At 40.5% G+C, this 25,280-nt stretch overlaps 2 protein-coding genes across 2 annotated transcripts in view; both read right to left on the reverse strand.

Moving 5' to 3' along the window:
• The window catches only part of dse (dermatan sulfate epimerase), a 25,303-nt gene extending 12,508 nt beyond the window's left edge, over nucleotides 1-12,795 (reverse strand). Inside the window, exons 1-3 of the mRNA XM_023430510.2 lie at nucleotides 12,575-12,795; nucleotides 9,732-10,218; nucleotides 2,342-2,595 (exon numbers count right to left, since the gene is read on the reverse strand). Of these exons, the coding sequence (XP_023286278.1) occupies nucleotides 2,342-2,595; nucleotides 9,732-10,174 (697 nt within the window). The 5' untranslated portion in view covers nucleotides 10,175-10,218; nucleotides 12,575-12,795. The remainder of the gene's footprint in view (nucleotides 1-2,341; nucleotides 2,596-9,731; nucleotides 10,219-12,574) is intronic.
• A 3,605-nt stretch (nucleotides 12,796-16,400) lies between these two features.
• Nucleotides 16,401-25,280, reverse strand: part of nt5dc1 (5'-nucleotidase domain containing 1) — a 57,257-nt gene continuing 48,377 nt past the window's right edge. Inside the window, exons 10-12 of the mRNA XM_023430509.2 lie at nucleotides 23,742-23,915; nucleotides 20,671-20,839; nucleotides 16,401-18,700 (exon numbers count right to left, since the gene is read on the reverse strand). Coding sequence (XP_023286277.1) covers nucleotides 18,588-18,700; nucleotides 20,671-20,839; nucleotides 23,742-23,915 — 456 coding nt within the window. The 3' untranslated portion in view covers nucleotides 16,401-18,587. The remainder of the gene's footprint in view (nucleotides 18,701-20,670; nucleotides 20,840-23,741; nucleotides 23,916-25,280) is intronic.

Raw genomic sequence — 25,280 nt, forward strand, 5'->3', positions numbered from 1 at the left:
CCCCCCCACACCCTGTAACAAAGACAGGCCGAACTGGAGCGAACTCACTTTTTCCTGAAGCAAAAAGAGGTCAGGCTGTAACTCTCCTGAGTGTTCACAGAGCTTTCAGCCTGTTGCTGCCCTCTTCAAAAAAAAATCCTTGAATAAAACCACTGTGACCACGGCGGTTCTCAGTAAGACAGCTGTCGTTTGGTTCACATCAGGACTGGATCTTTTGTACCAGAAATCAAATCCCTGTAAGCAAAACAAGCTGCACTGCAGGACTTCACCTTTTGATGGCCCATCTCTGCTGCTGCACACAGTATTTAGTGCAGGATATTGAGGCAAAAGAAGAAGAAGAAGGAGAAGAAGAAAAAAGGAGCAGGGAATCAGATCCCACAGAGGAAATGCTGGAGAGAAAAAAGAAAACAAATCTTAAAGGAGAATGTGACAGTTGTGGAAAACCTCATCTGGAGTACAATTACAAAGGATTAAGAGCAGCGATATCAGATATAACCTCAGGCAGTTTCTCTCATAAGTAAACTGAAGACTGGCAAGTCTCACCCTGACAATAATTATTTAAAGCTCCATATTTTCTTCTTCTCCTGTGTTTTATCTGAAGTGTTGATCCATAAGAAGATATATTTGTGGTTTTAAGAACCAAAAACCATCTCAGTGTAGTTTCACATCTCCTCTCTCAGGCTTCTCTCTGGAGCTCTAGTATCAACAGGTCGGTGAGCCAATCAGAAGAGAGGAGGCTCTGAGTCTCTCCTCAGATTGGCTGGCTGTTTTCTGAGTAGGTAGGTAGGTAAAACACTCAGAGAAACCAAATCCTGCAAGGCTGGATGGTTGGTCCAGGTGGGCGGGGCTAAGGGAAGTGACTGCTTTGTTGTGACATCATAAAGTTCCAGAAGTCCTGACGGCTGGTTTTAAGGCTCAGTTTCTGAATACAGGCTGTGTGCATTTCTCTGTGGACTGAAGCTTTGATACTTTCACTGTATTAATATAGAACATAGACCTGATCTATAATCAAACTACACATGGTCAGACCTTTAGACTAGATGGGACCTTTAAAAAAAAAAAAAAAAACTCATAAAATTTTAGTGGGATTAAAAAACTGAACTGAACTGATTGGTGCTAAAGTCTGACAGGGTAAACATGATTTCCAATCCCTTTCTGATCCCTATCTTCTAAAGAGAAAATCCTTTTATATCACTGGATGACACACACAGCAAATACTGGACAAACCCTAACATGGAACTACTGAAGATCCTGAGTCAGAAATATTAAAATCACATGCTTAAATTATTGACGTAATATAAATAAAACCGAATGAACAGGGAGGACAGGGAGAATTTGGCTCTTGAAACTGACGTGACCATGATGAGTGAAAGAGAGGAGGTATCACTCTGTTGTTGGGACAGAAACAGATGTTTTACAAATATTTCTATACTCACTCCAAATGTGAAACAAACATGCTTCAAGGGTTGAAATTTGTATTTTATTTAAATAATGAAGTCAAACTTGGCAGAACTGACACTAACTCTCCAACTAGCATTTTGATTCAAACTGAAATTCCATTTAAATCCACCTGTAATTTCACATTTATCTTATGTACACTGTTGTTTCAACTGTGGGCCTTAATTGTCCATTATCTTAATTATCAAAATTATCCTTAATACCAAGGACCCTGACGCTGCAATAAACCATGTAATAAGTAAACTCCTTTCTTCCAAGTGAGCAAAATAAAAATCAAGTTAAACAGTCAAATTAAACGGTTAAGAAGTGAGCAGTTCTGGCAACTCTCTAAAAGGGAAAGTGGCAAAACATGGTCCATAAAGTTGCTACATCTGTCATAAAACCCCTTTAAAAGGCTGCTAAAGGAGCCTGCTGGAGAAATCTGGGACAATTGTGAACGAGTGAATGTAAAACGAAGCTACACATTTTACTGTAAGCTAATGTCCTGAGCCAACATTGGATATCTTAAATTTAACATTATGTATATATGTGTAGGTATATGATATGTCGGCCTTCAGACCACGATATTAAACCCCTCCAGTGAAACCCACTCTAATGAAATAGCTGTAGTTGAGCTGCATTTTCAGTTTCTTTACAGGTTTTAAATTTACCTGTAACTGTTTGAGGAGAAATATATTCCCACTCAAAGCTGGAATGAGTTCTCTGGCTAAAGTAAAAAAAAAAAAAAACCTCATATCAGAGTGGAAATTGTGGAAATTTCTGCTCATGGTTGGTCACTGAAAACACTGGAGATCATCCTCTGAGGAGCATGATCATCTGAACCACATTTCTTTGAACCCTGCAGCAAGGGTAACACCACATAACAAAGACATGAATCACCAACCTTGGGTCATGTAAACCAGGCTTCCCGTGAGCAGCGCCACGCAGTTGGTGGGCTGGTGGTTGTGCAGGTACTGGAACCCCCAGCCTCGGACGTAGGACTTCTCGTACATCAGGCGCGACGCGTTGCCGATCACCTGGAGGAAACGCTCCTGCTGGCCCTTGCTCAAGTACTCGTACAGGAAGTCGTAAGCGGTGGCAAACCCGACCAAAGAGTGCGCCAAAGGAACTTCATCCCAGGGGGCGTCTTTGACCAGCCTGCGACACAGACGACAACACGAGACTGAAGGCGAGGCAGAAATGTGTGGAGCTTAAAAACAAAACATGCAACGGTAAGCCGGTGTGAAATTTTCACTCTTTAAATGAGACCTAAATGCTGCGTCATGAACAAAAAAGCTTTCCTGTGCAAAGCCTTTTAATAAGCCTAAACACAGCTGTAAAACGTCTATTCACTGTGAAAGCAAAAAATAAAGTCGCTAAGTAGCATTTTACACCACAAATACAGCTGCACCAATAAAGAGACGTAGAAAGTGAAGCATGTTGCAAATTCTCTCCCGGTGAACAGGCGCTGGGCTTTAAGAACGCTGACTTCTGTAAAGAGCTCGTGTCGTAAAAAGGTGAGCGGTATTCTCCAACCATTCTGGCTGCTTTAATTAAAGAGAAATTAACTTCAGATGTGGTGATTTACTGAGGCTTTCTTTCAAATTAGCTTATGAAAAAAAATTGTATTGTTATATTGCTATATTGTGTGTTACTCTCACTATCAAGCAAACTGGTAAAACGGATCTGTAATGTCTTATCCCCGGGTTGATGCTCCGGTAAGTGTCCGAGCCTCAGTGTGAGACACTTCGATCGGTGAATGTGTGTTTTTGAAACTTATTGCGGAGCTGCAGCTTCACTCTTTCATCCCAGATCGCAGTGTAGCCGCGGAGTCTCTGGCTTTACAGGTGACAGGTGTGTTTACAGTGTTTAAGCTCTGAGAAATGTTAAAACAGGAGAAGGTGCCAAAATTAACATGTTCACAGCCACTACCCCACACCCCGCAATAATATTGTAAATTGTGATATTTGGGCTGGGACTGAATCGAGATACATTTTGGATATCACCCAAACCTACACAACATATATCAGAGCAAGCTGTGGGACACTCCTACAGCTTTCCAAATAATCTTTTTTTTTTTTTTTTTACATGAATCATTTCTAATGCTTGTCACTGAGTCTGACTATAAGTAAACACAGAGAGTAGCATCCTGGAACCGCCATTAGGGCTAATGTGCCAGCTGACTTCACCATCCTGCCATTTTCATCAGCGCATGCCAGTTTGTTTCCATGTATGAGGCTGACTTTGGTTACACTGTCCTCTCAGAAAACTAATAACACACTTTTGTAATGTCATCTTTCCAACTGTTTAGCTGAAATCTCTGCTGCCTAGAAAAACAAAAAAACAGCTTGTCAGTTTCTTCAGCTTGTGACTTAAAACCCATTATGGTCGGATTTCTAAAAGAAAATTTAATTTGTTCACACAAATTAATAAATGTAACAATATTTAACATATGTTTCCTGTATATTAAAAGAAATACAAGTGACAACACAACATTGTTTAATAGGTATTATTTAATCAACTTATCTGTTTAGATAAGTAGAAGAAAAGTGATATTAAACAGATAAATATCTGACTTAGCTGGTGATAATTGATTGAAAATAGTTTACCTTTTTATAATTTTAGAGCATCTGTTTTGGTGCTTCTATTAATCCCTCTCTCTGTGAGGTCTAGTTCTGCTTGTACAAGTGGCAGTGTTTTCATAAAGTGCATACTTCTAAATGCGCCACCAAACTTCTGCTTTCAATCAGCTTAATTGGACTGTACCAATTGGACTGACCTGATTGGGATTTGGTTCAATTTAGTTTCCTTACTATTTAGTTTACAGTAATTTTTGCTTTTGTTGTATTAGTGACATTAAAAGAGTTGTTTGTAAGTTTTGCTATAAATAGCGTTAGCATTAACAGCTGTTTACTTATCAGTCTAGAAGAAACATTGTGAGTTCAGCATCAAACTTCATTCATTTACTCACCAAGAGGCTGTCTCCACAGGAGACTTCTATTTCTATCACTTCTTTTCTTCTAGTGAAGTTAGCATGCTAACCAGCTAGCCCCGGCCCTTTAACATTATAGATGGATATATTGTTGATGTTGTACGATCCATGCTACTGCTTCCATCAAGTATGCTTGCCATCTGTAAGTTGTGTGCCTTGATTCCACTAACAAGATTTTTATTTAACTAAAAATATTCTGTAAAAAAATAACAGAGCTCTGAAAATGTGCGCGTTGTTATGTCGTGATTTTGAATGAGGTTTCTTCTGGAGCGGACCCCTTTAGTTCAGCTCTCTATAGACCCTGACTCCTGAGCAACTCCCTGAAACTTCCATCTGCTCCATTAATTTACAAGTAATTAAACACATGATAGACTATGTCAGTGATATTTGGGCTGGTTCCTCCATTTGATGTTGGTAATACAGTTTCCCCTTGTTAAGTGGCAGCTGACGTTTATTTGAAAATCGCTTCCTGCATAGTCACGCCAAGGGATTAAACTTCTTTATGCTGCAGTTTGCTCATATGGCAAAAAGGAAAACTGTAATAAAATTACTGCCAAGTCACTGCTTGACTGTATATCGCATTATTCCAAAGCACACAAAGTCTCACTTCAGTGTGTTTGCAGACTGTAAAAAAAAAAAAAAAAGAAATGGGGGGGAAAACGAAGCAGGCACCAGTATGCCACAAAGTAGAAGTTCCCCATCGGAACATGGTTCGTGGAGCTGCTTCAGACATAATTGAAGGTCATGAATACCACAGCTGACTGAGTCCTGGAGCCACTCTGCAGAAGCCCTCAGAGGTTCAGTGACCATAATAAAAGTGCGGCCAAGGAGAAAACTCAGTGTGTTGTTAAGACGTGAAAACACATGCTCAGTGGCTTCTCGTTTCTGCACTGTGGCACACATAATGATATTGTGAAAAATGTATAACACGGCACCATCTAAACCCCCACCACCACCACCCCCAAACCCAACCCCAAGAAATAAGCCACTGGAAAATCCCCTTCTTTCTGTTCAATGGCCGAAGGGAACGCAGCAGCCATGCAGCAAAATGAGAAGGATTAAGCTGCTAGACTCCCCTCCCTCTCTGCATGAAGGAGGAGGGAGGAGGGGGGGGGTACCTGTAAGAGAGGGGATTGTCCCACATTTCAGCCAAAAAACAGAGTTAACTTAGTACCTGATATTGTAATATTTAACACGTTTATCCGTGCTTCTGCCGCTGTTACAGGCTAACACGGAGCATGAGTTACCAGGTGATCGGGGAAAGGTGTTAATACTTTGAGCAACACAACAGGTTAGTCTATGCAGACCACTGGGAACGAGCGCTTCTGTGTAGTGGTCTGGTGATGCTTCCTCTACTATCACTGACACTTCTATAGAATCGACAAAAAAATCTTGTAACCAGGATTTATGGAGAAAAAAAAGTAAAAGTAAATTTTTGGGGGTATCTTCACTTTACTTAAGTATTATCTTTATTGTGACTTTTAGTTCACTACACTTAAAAGGCAAATATTGGACTTTGACTCCACCACATTTCTATGAAGTACTCTTACTTTGAAGCAGAGCTTTAAGTCTGTGGAAAGAATTTTTTTTATTTTGAAAATGTAAGCATGTTCATCACAGAAGAAAAAGATTCTTTATCAGAGCACCGTTCATTAAATGGCCTTATCTGAAGTCCATGTTCAAAAGTTTAGAAATAAAGAAAAATTCCTTTCGTTTTAAATGTTTGCTGTGTTTACTACGACCAAAGAAATATGAAAACAATCGCTCCTTTATGTTGATTCAATTGTGTTTTTATGACCATGTCTACACCTGTGTATCGTACTTTTTTTTATTCTATAGGTTCTACAGTCAGTAGGTAGTTTCAAACTCAACTTTACTTTAACTCAACTAAGAAATTTGACTGAACAACTATAATTTAAGCTTATAAACTTAATATTTGTGACTCAGGACCTTCAGTATTTGGATCAAGTAGTTTGTGAAAGTTCTGCCGAATAAACTTTTATTGCTGTTAATTCACATATTTAGGTAAAGTTTATTTAAATTAAATTAAATTAAATTTGTGCATCACTGCACAGTAAATGATGTTTGTACATATTTTGAAAATCAAATCAGAGTATTACTGAGGAGAAGTCAGTGCACTGTAGCAGCTGAGAGCCGATTCTGTGAATGTATGTAAATGAACAGTAGGTTACCATGGATCCCAACGCTGTATGCAACCGTTCTCCCAGCATCATTTCTGAGACCTTCACTCCTTTAGTCCTTTCAATAAAAGCTGTGCAGAACTTGGAAGCAGTGAATGGCTGTAATCCACTTCTCAGCCATTTTGCACTTGCCAGCCAGAACTAATGTTCATTGAACTTAATCAAATTGTTAGGGAAATACGGAAGCGCTGTTGACGGCCGACGCTAGCATGAGGTTCAGGTCCGTGGCCGACTCTGAAAAGCAGAAGGCTTGTCGAGACACGGGCTGAAAGGATGGAGTCGGCTGACTTGTTGATTGCACTTCACGCGGTGTCAAGTATTATTAAAAGTCCCACATAGTATAAAGGTAGATTATAAAGCAGGTCTAGGTTCTATATTAATACTGTGAAAGTGTGAAAGAGGTTTTTGTTGAAATCTGCTATAATTTTAATCAATCACAGTCACTCACATTCACCGACCTGTTGTTACTAGAGCTCCGGAGAGAAGCCTGAGAGACGGAAAACTACACTGAGATGGTTTTTAGTTCTTAAAAACACAAATATATCTACTTATGGATCAACACTTCTTTTTTTACTAATGGTTCCTACATATTTTTCTTTAAATATATGTGAATAAAAAGCTGCAGTTGTAGTACTGCACTGGGATAGATGGGACCTTTAATTGTGAGCTACACTGAGAGAAAACCCAGGGAGCACCTACCCCCCCCAGACCCAAAATTAGCCGCCAAAATCCTGGGTTTTATATTAATCCATTAGTTATAGACAGACAGGTGAGAAATTAAAAGGAAACAGGAAAACAAAGCTCCCGTCTACAGGACATGAGGGGTCACTGAATGGTTTGATACTGTGGGGATGAAAGTGATACGAATCATATGCTGTGACCTTCATGATGGGAGATTTTGGAGCGACATGTCAGCGCTCTCCAGCACCATCATCGTGGAATCAATGCCAAGGAGGATTGAAGATGTTCTCACGGCGCACCGAGCCGTTTTAACTACTACTCTACTCAAGAAATGAGTCTGTTGACAGCAAGGTCCCACACTTTATTCAGGTGGCAGCAGAAATCTCAGAGGCACCTAATCCAAAATTAGATCTATGTTACTATATAATATATATATATATATATATATATATATATAATATAAAGTTTTACAGAAGTTCTTAACATATTTTGTGAGCTGTACTCAAAGGGGTTTAAGCTCACTGTCTGTTCCTGAGAGTCGATGTTGACAACTCCTTGTTGTGGTTTCATTCGGGCGAGTTCACAAATGTTGCTGCATGTTGATGTCTTTAAAAACATCAGAGACCCGCTAATGAAAACTACCTTCATCTGCTCTTATTTGCTGTGACGCTCAAACGCAGCAGAACACATTTTCTCGTCGGCCGTTTTGCAGCTGTGTTCAACCGCTGGAACCTCAGGCCTGACATGTGCTTCACCATGTCAAAAACACAAAACTGACGAGTTCCATATGAAGGCAGCTTACGTCCACACGTGCTAACACTGACTGATTCAGTCCTGTATGTTGAAATGAGGACATATTTTGCCAAAACCCCCGGGCCCTCAGAGGTCCCCCCAAAGAGGCAGTTGGTTTGTGGAAATATGTACAACTAAAGTACAGTATTAACGGATATGATAAGCGCCTGAGGGCAGATCCTGCTTTATTAACTCAACATGTCCAAATCTAATTTAATCTAGAATTTCATATTTTAGATTATGTCGTGTTTACTCGGTGCATATTTCTACATTAAATCTTCTTTAGACAGATTACGACACTGCAGTCCTGGGGCTCTTTATACATACAGTGCACTGTACACCGGTGGTTCCCACACTGGGGAAAAGGTCAATCTCAAGGATGGTGAGATGATTTTTAGGATAGAAAACCAGAAAAAAATATTTCTGCAAAGCTTTCTGACTTTTAAAGGTCCCATATATTCCTCTTATCCTGTGTTTTATTTGAAGTGTTGATCCATAAGAAGATATATTTGTGGATTAAGAACAAAAAACCATCTCAGTGTAGTTTTACATCTCCTCTCTCAGGCTTCTCTCTGGAGCTCTAGTAACAACAGGTCAATCAGCCAATCAGAAGAGAGGAGGCTCTGAGTTTCTCTCTTTTGATTGGCTGACTGTTTTCTGAGTGATCCAATAAATATATAGCAGATTTCAGGTAAAAACACTCAGAGAAACCAGATCCTGCAAGGTTTGGATGGAGGGTCCAGGTGGGCGGAGCTTGGGGCATGGCTGAAGGCGGTGACTGCTTTGTTGTGACATCACAAAGTTACAAAAGTTCTGACGGCTGGTTTTAAGGCTCAGTTTCTGAATACAGGCTGTGTGCATTTCTCTGTGGACTGAGGCTTTGATACTTTCACAGTATTAATATTGAACCTAGACCTGCTTTAATTAAAACATAAAACTACACATGGACATCTGCCTTTACACTATGTGGGACCTTTAAATTTGTGAATATTTCAGCTCCATGTGCCTCTAAAACTATTTAAAATAAATGTGAAAAGACTTAGCAATATTCAAAACTAACAATTAGCAATTAATCAATATTGAAAATAATTGTTAGCTGCAATCCTAAACACAAATATACACATTTAATCTCTCCCTGATCAAATCTAAAATTACAGACTTGTGAAGACATTTGTAGAAGGTTAATTAGGAAAATATAAGAATGTTAAGTGAAATGCAGGAGCCCTTAGATGATGCTCACAATTAGGGCAAAGTGGATTCAGTCCCTGTCTGGTATTCAGCTCACATCTGAACATTTCATTTCCTTTCATCGGGGGTGCATGTTCAGGAGACAGCTGCTAAACATATTTCCTGGACCACAGACTTATCAGACCACAATGCATCTTTACCAGAGCTCTGCCCACAGAGAAAAATGAGAGGACTCTGGGAATGGGACTGGATAGAAAAGCCTCCGGGGGGGGGGGGGGGGGGTTAGCATTAATACCAAGTTGATGCACACACGGGGGTGGAAAGAGATATCAGGTACCATCTGTGAACTCCACTGACTTGATTTCTAAGAAGAACAACAGGCCTCAAATCTAATTGATTCCAATTAAATAGATGAAATAATAAAAAGACAGAAAATCTACCAACTAGGCTGAGCCGCCATCCTCTCCATGTAGTCCTTGGCCAGGTCGAGGGCCCCGGCCCTGTGAGGGTACAGCAGGCAGAACATGGACAGCACACCCAGGTTGTTTCCGTACACCTCGTTCCAGCGGGCGCTGAACTCCGCGGGGCTCCAGGGGGGCAGGTACCCCTCCGGGTTCTCCAGCATGGTTTCCCCAGCCTCACGGATCCTCCTCGCCATGTCCCGATGAGTCCCTGTGGCTGCGTACTGCAGCTCCTCTACATCCCCCCGACTGAAGTACAACATGGGATGCCCATCATAGTTGCCTCCCATGAAGGGGATTCCTCCGCTGGGGTCCACTTCCGTTGCCGCCGCCGCCGCCGCCACCGCCACCACCGGGGCAAGCAGGGGCCACAGCAGACTTATGAAGAAGACTGTGGGGGCCCCACGGGTGTGGGTTCTCATCGTCTCATCAGAGAGGAGACCGTGGCATTGCCGAAGGAGCTCAGCTGAGAGGGAACAGTGGGGGAAGAGAAGGATTTGAGAAAGCCAGCCCATATTCTGCACAAAAGCCCTGCATTCCTTGAATAATTAGATACAGCTGTAGTTCTGATGATGCAGGCTTTCCATACTGATGTAGGCCGTGAATGAGCAGCACGGTTAAAAAGTGGCCACAGCACTGTCACATGAAGCAGGAGTCACTGTTGTTAAAGTCAAAACATCAACAGGTTTCAATTTCCTGTCTCTAATTCTAATTTCTTTATCATTCCCAAGAACTTGCGTGCAATTAACCACATGCATGTTACAAATGGAGGTTGTGTTGCACCTTTGCATGTTGCGTTACTTCATATTCACCCCCCCCCCCCCCCCCCCAGATTTGTTTTTGAGCCGCTTTTGTGAGACAAGTCTAGCCATGCACACCCAGATGTCCAGACGAGCAGAGCCGGAGGTCATAAAAGGCCCAGTACTGCAGTAACACGACTCTGCTCGACTGAAACAAGCTCTAAAAACCAAAGTGCTGCGCTTAACAGAAAGACAAGAGTTGGCCCAGCGTCTCCGCTCTGAACATGAGGGTAAATTCCATGACCTTAGTGGAGCTTCTGGCAAAGGCCTGGTGGAAAACCATTTGGTAGTGATTTAAACGACGTCTAGACTGGAGTCCGGTCTAATAGGTGTGAGCTGTCAGGGCTGTGTGTGTGGAGTTTTATGTTGTGCCTGATAAACAAGTCGAGGTACATACACATGCTTCTCCTCCTGAGGGTTAGTTCTGAGATTCGACCTTGTGAGGCGAACACGAGGACGGTCGACGAACCAGCTGTGTCATGAGCCAAGATGAGCTAAGACTGAATCAGACTAATCTTAAACTGACTCGCTTTAAGTTGTTTCTCTGAATTCAATGGATAATATTTAGGAAGCGACTCACAGCAGGTCTGAGCTGATGAATGATCGATTGAGGCAATTAGAGATTAACAGTCAAATAATTTATCAAGCAAAAAAGGAATATGCAGGTTACAAGCTCTTACATGAGAGGATGTGCTGATTTCTCTGTTTGACATCATTGTAATATGTAAAATATAACTGACTTTAATCTTTTAATCCTGCACTTTAATGAGACATTATCTATTTTATAATCTGTGTTTTTATACTGTTTTCTTATTATGCTTTTATCTTTTATTTCTGTTCGGCACAATGCATGACCTCTGTGTATGATAATGTCCTACACAAATAAATGTGCCTTGCCTTGAGCTCTGGGAAGTTGCGATGGCATTTTTCTAACTATTTTTGCAACTAGATAGTTAATCAGAAAAACAATAAAGAGATTCTGCAAGTTGCATGCCTAAAATAATACGTGACAAAAGAGAAAGACTGGGTCATTGATAGCGTGGGAATCACACATCAGTATATTGTGAACACTAACTGAAATCTGTGAGTTGCACAGAATATTGAAAAGTGTCATGCATCAAAAGACACTTCGCATGTGTTTGCACTGCGATCAATACCAAGAGCTTCTTCTTTGCTGATCTATTTGTTGGACAAATAAAGTCACATTTAAGTATAGTGAACACATAAACTTACACCAGCTTGTGGAATAAGCTTTTAACTGAAGAATCAATCCTCCATTGTTGTTGTAAAAGCCCCCAGAGTTCCTTAAAGTTAGTTATAGTCCTGTTTAAAGTGTCTCTGTACTTGTCAGGTACTAGAGTCTTTCTATTGTGTCATAGTTGTAATATTACTGTTATTCTGTCCTTCTAATTTTCCATAAAAGCTATTCTTCTTGTATTGATTAAGGGATTATTGTAGTGAAATAGCAAAAAAAAAAAGAAGAAAAACAAGAAAAGTCATTGTAAAAATAATAAGCTAAAAGAAATGACCATTTAAAACCAGTTTTGTACCTTCCTCTGTTTCCCGTGCTTAAAAAAGAGTCTAATGCTTCTCAAATGAATTTAAACATGTCAGTAAACATCGTTTCACAGTTTTACGACGGTACAACAGCAGATGTTTCACTCTCAACCACCAGAAAGTGTCAAGGTCTTTACCCACAGAGGAAACTCCTCCATCTTCTTCATGGGAATAAGATCCTACAGTTACAACTTTTTAACTTTTCCTTCGTGTCCGTCTTTCAGTTTCATTAACAGGCCACATGTCTCCCGACTGCGCCAGTTTTCAGTTTTATGAATCGCTCTCCACCAATCGGCGAAGTGTTTTTTTTTTTTTTAAACAGTAATATCAGTTTATCGATGGTATTGATAATGCTAAAAAAAAAAAAAAAAAAAAAAAAAATCTGCGCACAACAGTCGCCTTGTTCCTGCCGCGACCGCGAAAAAGCCTCGGGAGCAGTGAAGGGAAAAGAGGTCTGAACGTTACCTGTCAGAAGCGCTGCTCACAAATCCGTGTTGCCGTCCTCACAACTGTCATTTCTTCTTCTCTTGTCACAGCGGTGGTGAAGGTTTCTTCTCTTTTTTTCCTTTTTTCTTTTTTTTTCTAACAAAGGTTATCAATATGTTTGAAAAGTTTGGTTGTTTCTTTAGGGGCGAAGCAGAGTTAGAGAGCGGAGGGAAAGAATGTGTGAGTGCGGAGGGAGCGTCATGCTGGCGAATGAGGAGGGGCAGCAGGGGAGAGAGGCTTAAAGGAGACCTAATGAATTAAGTGGATGCCCTCCTCCCACTCATCTACAGCTACATCAACTAGGTACTGCACTAGAAAAGTTCAAAACTAATGCACACAGGAGATACACAGTGGTAAGAGTCTACTTCTACATGTTTGACTTGGTTCAGACTGTTAAAAAATAAATCCCCAAACATAACTATTAGACCATTTTGCCATGATGGTTGAGTCTTGCCTCCTTGCTAGCTCCAGTTTGTACATCCAGTGTAGTTTTGTATTTGATGATGATTTAAAATAAATAGAAATTAAATTCAATAAACTTTATTTGTCAATTTAAAAGGCACATGGAGTAGACAAAATACTATACTATATGTAAATATAATAAGAAGGACAGAAACAAGACAACATGGGAAAATACCATCATTAGTGCAATAAATAGAGTACACATAAATAAATAATTGACTGTACTAAATATGATTTAAAAAATGGATGTATGACTGCAATAGAAATAAACTACGTGACATATCTACATCTGGCATGTGACATATATGAGGTGTAACGTGGACAGGTAGCAGGTCACTTGTTAGCCACTTCTGTTCTGCACACATTTCTAGAAACCCTCAAACTGGCCCTGCAGGCACACAGCTGGCCACCAGCTTTGTTGACTGAATGTAGGTTGTGGAGTTATTATTAAAATTTGATATCAGGACATCGTCTAATGCCAACGTCAGTTTGATCTGGAATACTGATGTCGACCCAACGTCTTCCAACCCAAGTAGCAAAATACCCATACACAAATGTAATATATGTCCATATATTGAATTTCTATATATGAAACATATGTTCAAATACAAAAAAAAATGAACTATATGAAACTTAGATATTTAAATATATGTACATATAAAAATTTTACAATGGGTATTTCTTTATGTTATCATATATTATATCTTCATATAATAATATATCCCCTTATAGGTGATGTATAAGGCAACATCACCCCTGTTATAGGGACTAGTATGTCATATATTACATTTCTTCATGGGTAAATCCGGCCAATACTTGGGCCACATGCTTATTTTCTTCTGGCCCAGTATATACACGGTTCCACGGCCTGAATTTGGCCCTTATACAGCATGACCGTCAGATGCTACTTCCACATCTGGACCTATTCTGGGACACACATAGAAAATCTTGCGGCTGTCAGACAATATCGGAGGATCACAGCCAGAATCTGCCCAGATGTGGAAGTGTATATAGGCCAGACTTTGGCCGGGGACGCAGGCATATGTTGTGCCAGAAGTTTCCTTTAGCTATCTTGGAAACGTCTCATGCCAATGCAATACTGACGTCTGCTAAAAGTCACAATGACAATTAGCCAAGGTTGGATTTTGACATCAACCTGATATTCATTAGTCCAACATATTTTTGATGTCCGCCGCCTGCTGGGGAGAAAGTGTGCTTTTAAACACATTTTTCCTTTTTGAACTCATTGTACTACAGGAAAAAAAATAAGCTTCTTGAATGAACCTCTGGGAAAATTAACAAGGCAGCTCCGGTGTCAGTAATTTTGTCAACCCTGTAGTCATTAAGAAGGCTCTCAGTCATAAAACATTAAATAGTAATGAATCAGTATGCTCAACTTCAGTGTGCTTATCTGAATCCTCAAACACAGAGACCAGTAGACCAGTAAAACATTGTGGTAGAAGAGTAAATGGATAAATGTCGACAGTGATAAGGAGCAACAAGGTATCTGGGGAGGATACACAGGGGCTCTTTGTCATTAGTCTAAAAATTGATATAAGTTTAGTTTTTAAAAGAAGTCTGATACCTGTTTGAAAGGTCAATCGGAAAACATTCATGACTATTCATATTCAGATTGGAGAGATTTTAGCTATCAAATCACAACAGCTGGGAACTACAGTGCCCTACAAGCCCAAAAATATTGAGACCAGAATATGACATTTTGACATCTGTTTCAGTATCAGCAAGTATTGTGCTCTTGAAAATTATAAATTTCAGTCAAAACAGCCAGAGCTAGCTCTTCAGAGAGACAGCCAACTACTAAAGCTACATCAAGTGAAAGCTAGCTGTAGAGAAGCTACTAAGCTAACCCTAACTAATGCTAAATTTACTTTTTCCTGAGCTCAGTTTGCAGTTGAAAAACATCACATTCACATTTTGGCAATTCAATTTGTTAACACACAGCGTAACTAATGTGGCAGTAGCTAAATCTTATGATGAAGAAGAAAAAAAAAACAGCTAAACTTTGTTGTGGCTAAAAGCTAACTAGCCTAGCTTATAAGCTGTAACTGCCGCTTTTGACTCTAGTGGAATTCATCATGATTAAGTTGCTCTAAAATGAAACAAATGAAAGCATCACAACCTTTCTATCTTTTAAACAATTTTTTGGCCAACCTAAAAACTCTTTTTCTCATCTTGACTTTTTGTATAGCTACTGCTTTCTGTCTTTGTAGGGCAGTACAACTGAACCCTAATGAGGGACTGGTGTGAGACGGGGCTTTGACTCTGCACAATCATCCGCTAAAGAAATACTGCAGAGTAGTTCAACGACCTGTGATGGTCTGATTGCCGCTTTAAACCTGTTCAACTCAAGTCCACACAGCCACAGTAAAAGTCGGGTCAATTTTATTTATATAGTACCAGATCATTACATAATATATCTGAGGGCTCTTTTGATATAGAGCAGGTTTAGAACGTACTGTTTACAATATTATTTACAGAGACCCAAGATTCCGCCATGTCCCCAAGCACTTGGCGACAGTGGCAAGAAAATACTTTCTTTTAACAGGAAGAAACCTGGAGCAGAACTGGGCTCTGGGCAGACAGGGGGAGAGAGAGAGAAACGGAAAGAAAGCAGAAGGAAAGTGAACATTATACAATGCAAGTACCACATATAGAGATATAATAATAATTGTAGCAGTGGGCGTTGAGCAGGATCACAAATCCGGAGGCGGAAATATAAAACAGAAAGCAACAGGAGGAGAGAGGAGAGAGGAGAAAGCAGAAAACTACGGGGGAGAGAAGAAGCCATGTTAATAACATCAATTAATGGGATATGAAGGAGTACAGAGGGAGAGGGAGAGGAAGAAAGAGGAGCTCAGTGTATCAGGGGAAGTCCCCCAGCAGCCGAGGCCTATAGCTTTATAACCAAGGCTCACCTGAGCCTGCCTCAACTATAACCTTTACCAAAATGTAAAGTTTAAGTCTAATCTTAAACGTGGAGACGAGGGTCTGCCTTCCAGACCTTTTTAGCAAAGTTATAAATTTGTTTTTGTGTTTGAGGATCAATCAGTCACAGTTGAGAGCAGGAGGTGGTGAATTTTGTCTGTAAGAGTTAAAATTTTATCATTAAAGAAGCTCATGAAGCTACAGGAATACATAAACATGGGGTTCTTTTTATTTGGCTCTATTAATGAGGAGTATTAGGCTGCTCTGGCATCTCAGGCAGCCTTCCTATATGGTGAGATTCCTCCAGATTGGTTTCATGATGTTTGCTTTAATTTGTCACAAGGTACAAGGCCTTTCTTTTGCTGAATTTCACAAAGAACACTCAGAAACAGGAAGCTTTATGTAAGAAAATTGTAGAACATTTTATTTAATTGACAGTACTTCAACACTTGAACACAGAATTTAACTTTCCCTGTGTTTTCAAGGACATAAGACCACAAAATAATCCAACATAAGGCAAATGTGCATGTCAAATTTTCCAGGTCAGATGAGAAAAGAAAAGTACAATCACCACAGCTGTATGCATAAAACACTTGCACACACAGCACAAGTAATAATTCACTTTGGATGACCAATCTCACATACACGCTGACAGCTGTGCGCTGCTTATTGTCAAAATATTCCCTCTTCAATTGTGAGATGATGGTCATCTTAAAGGAACACTTCGACATTTGGGAAATCCTCTTGTTTAACGATTTACCTAAAACCAAATGAGAAGACTGAAACCAGTGTCATCTCTGTGCGCTTGGCATAGAGACAGGTCTGGGACGCCTAGCCTAGCTTAGCACAAAGATTGGCTAGCTAGCAGCTAGCCAAAAAAAGCTGGTCTGGCTCTGTTACTAAGTACTTTCAAAAAACTCCATCGGGTTTTATTTGCACGTTGAAGCTTGTTAAAGTAAAACTTGCTAACCGTGCTGAACAGTTGACACCAAACCACCTGAGAAGTAACATTGAAGATTTACAGATTTTGCCACTAGTTCGAAAAGTCATGGACCACGATAAAGCCGTTTGCTGGCTTTGTTCAAATTATTCAAAATAAGTATTTGTTGGTTATCATTGTGGCTGTGTCAGGTTTATACCAGAATCTTAATGAAAATGTCCTTTGAAACAGAAGCGTTGAATATCTAACCTTCAAATCCAAACTCGATGTGGGTAAATTTGATCTGAACTAAACCAAGAACCGACCGAAGAATTATCGCACATAGCAAGTTTGCTTGGATCCACTCAGGCCTCAGGAAATATGGACCTGCAGACCCAAGACAGAGTGGAATGGGACCACACCTGGTTGGTTTTCAGTTACTAACAACAAAGTAGATGAATGAAGACTTTTACTTTGCACACAGTCCCAACTCTGTTGCCAAACGAACCCGGGAACTCATGGAAGTGACTCTTGAATTAGTGACAAGTTTTCGTATGTTTTGTCCAGTCTTGGTGCTAAGTTACGCTAACGACTTCTAGCATGCGCTGAGATGAACCTGATATCAGTCTTCCGCGACAGAAACAAGCAAACTTCCACAGATTTGCCCCAAACTGAGTGTTCCTTAAATATTATGGCACAACTTAGTCTATGCACACCGACAAAATAACCATTCAGAAGTCGGTTAAAGCATATCTCAATCTGGTACTGCATATAAATGAAGCACAAGTTTTTTTGTTTTGTTTTGTTTTTTACACAATCACTCAAAGAGCACATGTCACTGTTGCACCAAAAAAAATTAAAATAATACAGAGAACATCTAGCATAGTCTTTATAATCCATTATTATTATTATTATTATTATTGTTTCCCAAGAGTTGTGTCTTTTGAAACAGCCAGCACAAAGGACGGCGTTGTGCCAGTTCTTTAGCAACAATGACCCGAAGGTTAACACCTTCCACGAAACTGACACAGTGGAAACATCAGACCTTAAACCTCATTTTAAGGTTACTAAAATGCATACAGTGAAACTATATTTAAAAAAAAAAAAAAAAGTAAGACTTCACAATAACAGTGTTATACAGAAATATTGCCACAATGATTCCAAAGGATTTTTAAGGGACAAACACACTGTGACCATCTGGGTTTTGCTTACAGTAGATAACACTCTTGAGGTAATCACTTTAGGGAAAAAGAGGTGGTAAAATGTACACTTTATTCTGTAAAAGTTAAACTACTGAAAATAACGGAGGGGGGCTTCACACATTAAACAATAACACTACATCTCTTATTATTACTGTATGCAGATACATACATACATACGTACTTCCACGTATACGGTACACTAAACCACGAAACGACGTTCAAATGTAGGCGTTATTACAGAGAGATACTGCAGCTTACATTCACATGGTTTCTCTGAACGGATGAGGAGTGTATGCTTCCTGTGCTCCACAGATGGCGGTGGGGGTCAGGTGGGAAACTACAGGCAAAAAAATGGAGGCACATTCCTCTCCTGAGGCAGAGGGGTATGGGAGAACTTTTTCTTTTTCTTTTTTTTCAAACTTTTTCCTTTTTTCTTTCTTTCTTTTTTTTTGTTTTAAATTTTTTATGACAGACTCTCGCACCTCTTCAGCAAAGAATCCGGGGGCCTGGGGTAGTAGCCGGTGGTGCAGGGCTTGTCTGGAGAAAACCTGGGGAACTTGTAATCCAGAGGGAGATCTAGAAAGTTCAAGATCAAACAGGAGAAGAGTCAGCTGGAAGATATGAAGTACATGTACTGAACTATTGATGCTGACCGGTAAATGATCATGAGGAATGATTCGCTGTTCAGAGGAAAGGAGCACACTTTGTTCCTCACAGCAAAGTAGTAATCACTCGGTCCAGAGAATTTTTGACTCAACAGTGTTTTATCTTTTGCCTCAAAAAGAGACAACTCTGGCATACAAAAAATTATAAATTACAGGCCTGGAAACACAAGTGGGTTGAAACAGATGCAACACAGACCCTGGGCTGGGCAAATAACTGACAAAAATCTGAAAAACAACATTTAGCACCTCTAACGATTTAACTTTGCTCATCATGTCGGTTAATTCGGTTAATACTTTCCCCAGTGTCGGCCTTCATAAACTGTCCCCTTGAAAAAATAACAATGCTCCCCTGCGTTCACTCAAAGAGAACTAATATATTTTAATTTTTTGGACTTTTGGAAACACTGCTGGACCTATTCTCTCTTTTTATCTGGTAAACAGAAACGTCTTTGTTCATTACTCATGTCTTTAGATTTTCCAAAATCAGTTTGGAGAACCTCAAGGGTCTATTTTTAGCCCATTTTTATTTTCCCTACATGCTACCATATTAATTGTCACGTCATCTCTTTACATCCTAACTAATGCGTTTTTACTTTTTAAAATGCATCACTTACTCCACCCAGACAATACTACTGAAGCCTCCCTCTACTGCCGGTGACGCCAACGGCTCAACAAAAGAGAGAGAATGATAAGCGCCAAATTAATCGTTCATTAATCGGAATCGAAGTAAAAGTTTGAAATAACAGTGATATTGATTTGAATTCATATCGTCCAGCCCTACCACTTCCATCAAGGAAATCCAGGAAATGAGAATCAAGACTTGTTCTTTGATGAGGGAAACATTCGGCAACAGCTGTAGACAAAAGTGACGGCAGACCAACATGGTTCGATGGAACTGGAGCAATTTCACTCGGATTCAGACTCGGCCAGTGTGAAAACAGCCCTGAGCTCATCGTTATATGCGAGACTGGCATCATTTTCTCCAGGAACTGCTCTGCAGCAGTGGCAGTTGGAGCTAATTCTAACTTTGGCTTCACATCTGTGTCTGGTTCAGTCCCTGTTTTGACTCTTGTGAGTGTTTCTGTGTCGAGAGATGAAGAAATCGTTTGATGTGGCAGATTGCGAACCACTAAAAGTTGAACATCAGATTGTTTTTTTTCCAGTTTTTACACCATGAATTTGATTCTCATGCATGTTCTGTGTACCATATGGGTGTATTTAAAGGAATACACAGCCAAACATTTGATCAGTGCCTTGTTGAAGAAAATCAGATGTAACGTTTTGTTTTTTAGCTGTTTGCGGTTAGTACAAACTCAAAACATGCTAAACTGTTTACCTGTTGTCTTGATAAATTCAATATAATGTTCATTTCTATGACAAGCAGAATCATGTCACACTTATCACTCTGCTCTAGTTTCTCCTCTTGGCGATAAAACTGTTTTCACCTGCTCTGCCATTCGTTCATTCGATTTTAAAGTACCGTCAATGAAACCGTACAGCAGCTCATTTCGTATAGCCCTCCGCTGCTAATTAAATGAATGTAAAAGAAACACAATAATGAAATGATTTCACTGGGAAACCGTGAAGTATAAACTGGTTCTCTCTCTCTGTCTATCTGGAAAACAGAAAGTTCTGTAATTCCGTTAACATGTCTCTAAATTGGCCAAAATTGGTTTTGGAGTACCTCAAGGGTCTATGTTGTGCCCATTTTTATTTTCCCAATATGTTACCTCTTGTTAACCTCCCTCTCATTTTAGCTAATTACCCCACCTTGTCATTTCTAACTGCCTTGTTTTTTGATCTTCTTTTTTGCTTTCTAATCTTCATCTCCATACATCATCAGCATTTTTGTCCTGTTTTTTTCCCCCTGCTACTACATACCTGCTATGTGCTCAACACTAGGGATGGCCATGGTGCTGTATTTGTGAATGCAGTGGGAGCACCAGGTCAGTTTCTGGCTCTCCTCGTCCCCTCCTCCGCTTCTATGTACGTCGACAAAGTAAGAGCCCCACTGGTTGGACACGGCGGAGGGTGACTTCATGCCCTGCTCCTGTTGGGACAATCGACACACAAACCAAACTGTGCGTCAAGATTCAGAGATTCACTCAACTGCAAGTGCAGACATGATTAAAGGAAGTGGGAATTCCACCATGAGCACGGGGAATATAGGGAGACTTCAAACTGGCTTCGACCCAAGCAGCTTTGAGGGTTATTTTCAGAAACGGAATGAATCATTATTTCTTAGAAATCCCCTGCCGGCATATTCATAATCCCTCATACAACATGAATACATCTAAAAGGCAGAAAGAGCTGATAGCAGCAATGGCTGTGACAACAGGATGTGAAGGGAGGATGTGATAAGATACAAACCTCACAAGCCTCAAAAATACTCGTGCTTTGCACAGTATCAGCTAATGTCTTCACAAACTGTTGCACAATATAGAGACGAGGTAAAAAAAAAAAAAAAAATCATGTTATCTTGTCGTTGTGGAGATATGCACCAAATATATAAATATATCAATATCTAAATAAACGTGAAAAAGAACCAGAACCCAGAAAGTTGCCTGAGGTATTTTTTGAAGATGGGGAAAAGGCAACAGGGTGAAACACAAACCTCTGACCTGAATTAGCAGAGAAACAGCGACGCAACTCATCACAGAAGATACTCGACAACCCTGAAAGTGATAGTTGGGGTTATTTGACAAGAAGCTGAGTGATGTGTTTTACCCACTTTAAAAAATGCCCACTTAAAAAAGATTTGATTGATTGATTGATTGATTGATTGACTTTATTTTCCACCTCAGTGGAAATTCGTCTGAAAAACTCCTTTGACCTGTTTTTATACTTGTTTACTCTCTCAGTCGGATTGCGCCCTAATAGATGACATCCACGGCAAAAACTGGAGAATCAAAATGGATAACTGGTGAGCAACAGGAAGAGTTAAAAGGAGAGAGTCAAGAGACAGATGGTGAAATCAAAAAGAAGGAAATTGAGCTTCCCCTGCTTTCAGTTCAGTCCTGAATCTCGCATCGTTAACCAATCGCTTTGGCCTCTGTATTGTTATGGGGTCGCCACTATTTCTGAGATTTTCATTGGGAAAAGGTTGGACTATGAGTACAACACAAAACATCCCTTCAGGCAAAGCACATTACTTTTTTCTGTGTAACTAAACAGAACACTGTCTGCAGTGTGGAGCGCCTGCATGAGAATCAGACAGCTGCAGTGTTACTGCCATGCACCACCAGATTGAGTATCAAAGATAATACTGACAAATAGATAAACCACAGAGGAAGTCTTTAAAGGCTTTAATCTTTCTCATCACCATCGAGATTTCATCTGTGTCAGTAATACTGTTTATCTACTAATTTACATAAAGTCTATACACAGTGCGCTGCAAGATCGCAATTAGAAAAATAATAAGCACATTTGAACTCTCTTTGCCTGACAACAGATATTTTAAGCTTGATCAAAACAGTGTTAAAACAGCAGTCGAGCGCTGGAAACACCACAAACCAACAGGAATATTTGTGCTCTGGACCTAATGGGAACTCTGGGGTGAAAGTGTAGACACACACGTTGCACAGACGACAGTAGTTTTTGGGGCGGGGAGGCCCATTAGTAAATTTGTGCCCTGGGGCGACGACAATGAAAACCACTTTGTGATAAACTGGAATCATAATGATCCTTCGATGCAGAGTTTTTCATTAGTTCTGGATCTGGATCAGTTGGACTTCTGCAGGTCATTACTGTTTGGACTCAGCTCTGGTACCTGCACAGTATTCAGTGAGTGGGATCAGAGGGCTCGGGGTGTATGAGGCCGTTTTTTCTATCTGTTACACAATCTAAACGGCAGCTTTTGGTTTCGTGTTTCTTGCCAAAAGACGACTCATGGCTTTCTGACTGTCAGGATTTCAGCGTCCTGCTGGTTAATGTTAGAGATGCACCGATTCCAATTTTCTGGGTTGATTTCGCTTTTAGCCGATTCAGATTTTCTCTCTCAGATCTCTAACTGACCGTGACACAAACGTTTCATGTGTTCACAATAAAACACTGACTATTAACCATTACATAACTAGATGAATGTCTCTCTTGCTCTAAAGGAGTGTAAACAAAACTATTTTTTTTCGTTACAACTCCAGGCACACGTGTGTGAGCTGCAGACACACAGATGAGGTCGGAGGTGTGGCTTGAGTTTTAGCTGCTTTGCCTTTGCTGGCTTCTTGTTATTGGAGTTGATTGATGGTGTTTTAAGTGTCTGATTAAGTTTATTGCTCCCAGTGTTTTCGTGGTTGTTCCTCCACGACTTCCTTTGGCCTTTACAGGTATTACAAATCGCGAGCTATGTCGACGGTATGTTGTGTGTGCGTGACGTGAACCACAGTGCGGCACAGAATCTCATCGGATATCTGAGCCAGATTTAGCCGGTCACCAATCACAGCCAATCGCTCACAGCGGACAGATTAAGAGCAATGATCAAAAGTGATCTTATCATCTTTTTTTATTCCACGCATTCTTGTTCCTTCACCTCCATTACCCACAATGCAACTCAGTCAGAGATTGAGGTGTGTTATGTTAGTAGCAGCTAATATAGCTTGGAAAACTCCTTTTAGACATTTATCACATTTCACATCAAAGACTTTTTACAGCTGTTTTCAATCTGAATTATGTGGAACAGACTTTGATGTGTAAAATGAACGGACATGCGCTTTAAGGTCTACATCACCAGTGACTTTAAAAAACTTACCCACAATCCTCTCTGGGAGCTAATATACACATACAAACACACACTTGATGATGCAAAAGAAGCTTGTAGGTGTGTACGGAAATGGTGGCGGTGGCTCAGAAGGAAGAGGCTCACAGAGGTGGGGGTGGGGTTGGGGGCTGGGGAGCGAGGATTGTGCTGGGTGGGGGAACCGGCCGCTAAACGGAAACAGCTGCTTCAGTGAACTTACCTCAAACTTTCCCTTTTTCTCCAGAGGCTCCACTTGGGCCTCATTAGACATTGCCGCGTCGCTCTTCGGGATCCCCTCCCCCTCCATCTCCTCCACTATCATCACCGTTTCCCACTTCCCGAAGCTGCTGGCGGGGAACATGTCCGACCTCATGCTGTCTCCAAAATACACCACCTGCAGGGCGAAGACGACAAGAGGACAGAAAAAGAAAAGCTTTTTAAAAAAAACTTTTTTTATTGCCGACCGCAACGTAAATGTTTCAACGCATATCCCCCTCCCCCCTCCCCCTGGGTGAGCCAGACCAGACACGATGAGTCTGCAAAACACATTACATCCCCTTTGACCATCACATCTCTTTTGTGTCCTCCGCCTCTGGAAAGAAAAGCAAGTCGAGGCAGGCTTCACTGAGACGCATTCCAACACTGAAGTGCAGGAACACACCAGCTCACAGCTTCAGATCCAGCTCCCTTCAGATGGGAGAGGAAATGGAGTGAGGAGGAAGAGGAGGAGGAGGAGGGGTGGAGATGGCTGGAGATTAAAAACGAAAAGACAGAAGTCTGCTGACACCCTGAACACAGGAAAAAAACCTTTCACAGTCACAACAGGATACAGAAGTGAAAGAGCAGAGGCCGGTTCAGAGGAAAACATCTCCAGAGGCCAATTTTTTATTTGATTTTCAGACCTGTTTCTACAACTGATGGAGATACATGAAATACAAACATACATACTGTATATATATATATTTAGTATGTGACTTCCCGGGTGGTGTGCGTCCACGTTGGCTCAGCAAGTACAGAAGCAGATTCTCATCTCGTCTTGTTACATCATCCATCACAGAGAATGACACCAAGTTTAAATTGATTTTAGTTTTTGTTTTTTTTGCATTATCACGACATGGTAACACAGACTCAGAGTTCAATAACATGAACTGAGTGCTTTAAGTTTTAACATTTTTGCACAACTCAACTATTAAAAACTATATTATTTTTTTTTTTGTTTTGATGCCTCACACTCCACTGGAGTAAAAGTTTATGAAGTTGGTAAAAGGAGATCAGGTTGTAGCTCGAGGCTGAAAACTTCCAATTATTCTGACTTTTCTTTTCCCACGAAACAAAAAAAACATTCATTCCGAATGAAATATGAAGACCTGAAGAACTTTTCCTTTTCGGCTAAATAATTTGTGTGTGTGAGAATCATCCAAATGAAAATCCTGCTCTTTATCATCGTCTGAAATCTTTCAGATCAAGTTTTATGGCAGCTGCATCATGTAAATCCTGCAAAGACATCACACACAGGGAAGACGAATATTTCTGTTTGGATGTGTGTGTGTGTGTGTGTGTGTGTGTGTGTGTGTGTTAACTAAATCAAATCTCTCTACAGGAGTTACAACGCCATAAAGAGGATGTAAGACATTCCAGTAGCTGCCTGTAAGTCCCTCCCCCTCACAGAGCTGAGCCTCTCAGGCCGACTGTACCACATGTAAACAAACAGTCGAGCTAATCGGGGCCGCAGCGGGCCGGGCGGAGGGGAGGAGGGGTG

The sequence above is a fragment of the Seriola lalandi genome, unplaced genomic scaffold, assembly GCF_002814215.2.
Source record: "Seriola lalandi dorsalis isolate HSWRI2012SDOR001 ecotype SW California unplaced genomic scaffold, Sedor1 jcf7180002054906, whole genome shotgun sequence".
In the NCBI taxonomy this organism is placed as follows: Eukaryota; Metazoa; Chordata; class Actinopteri; order Carangiformes; family Carangidae; genus Seriola; species Seriola lalandi.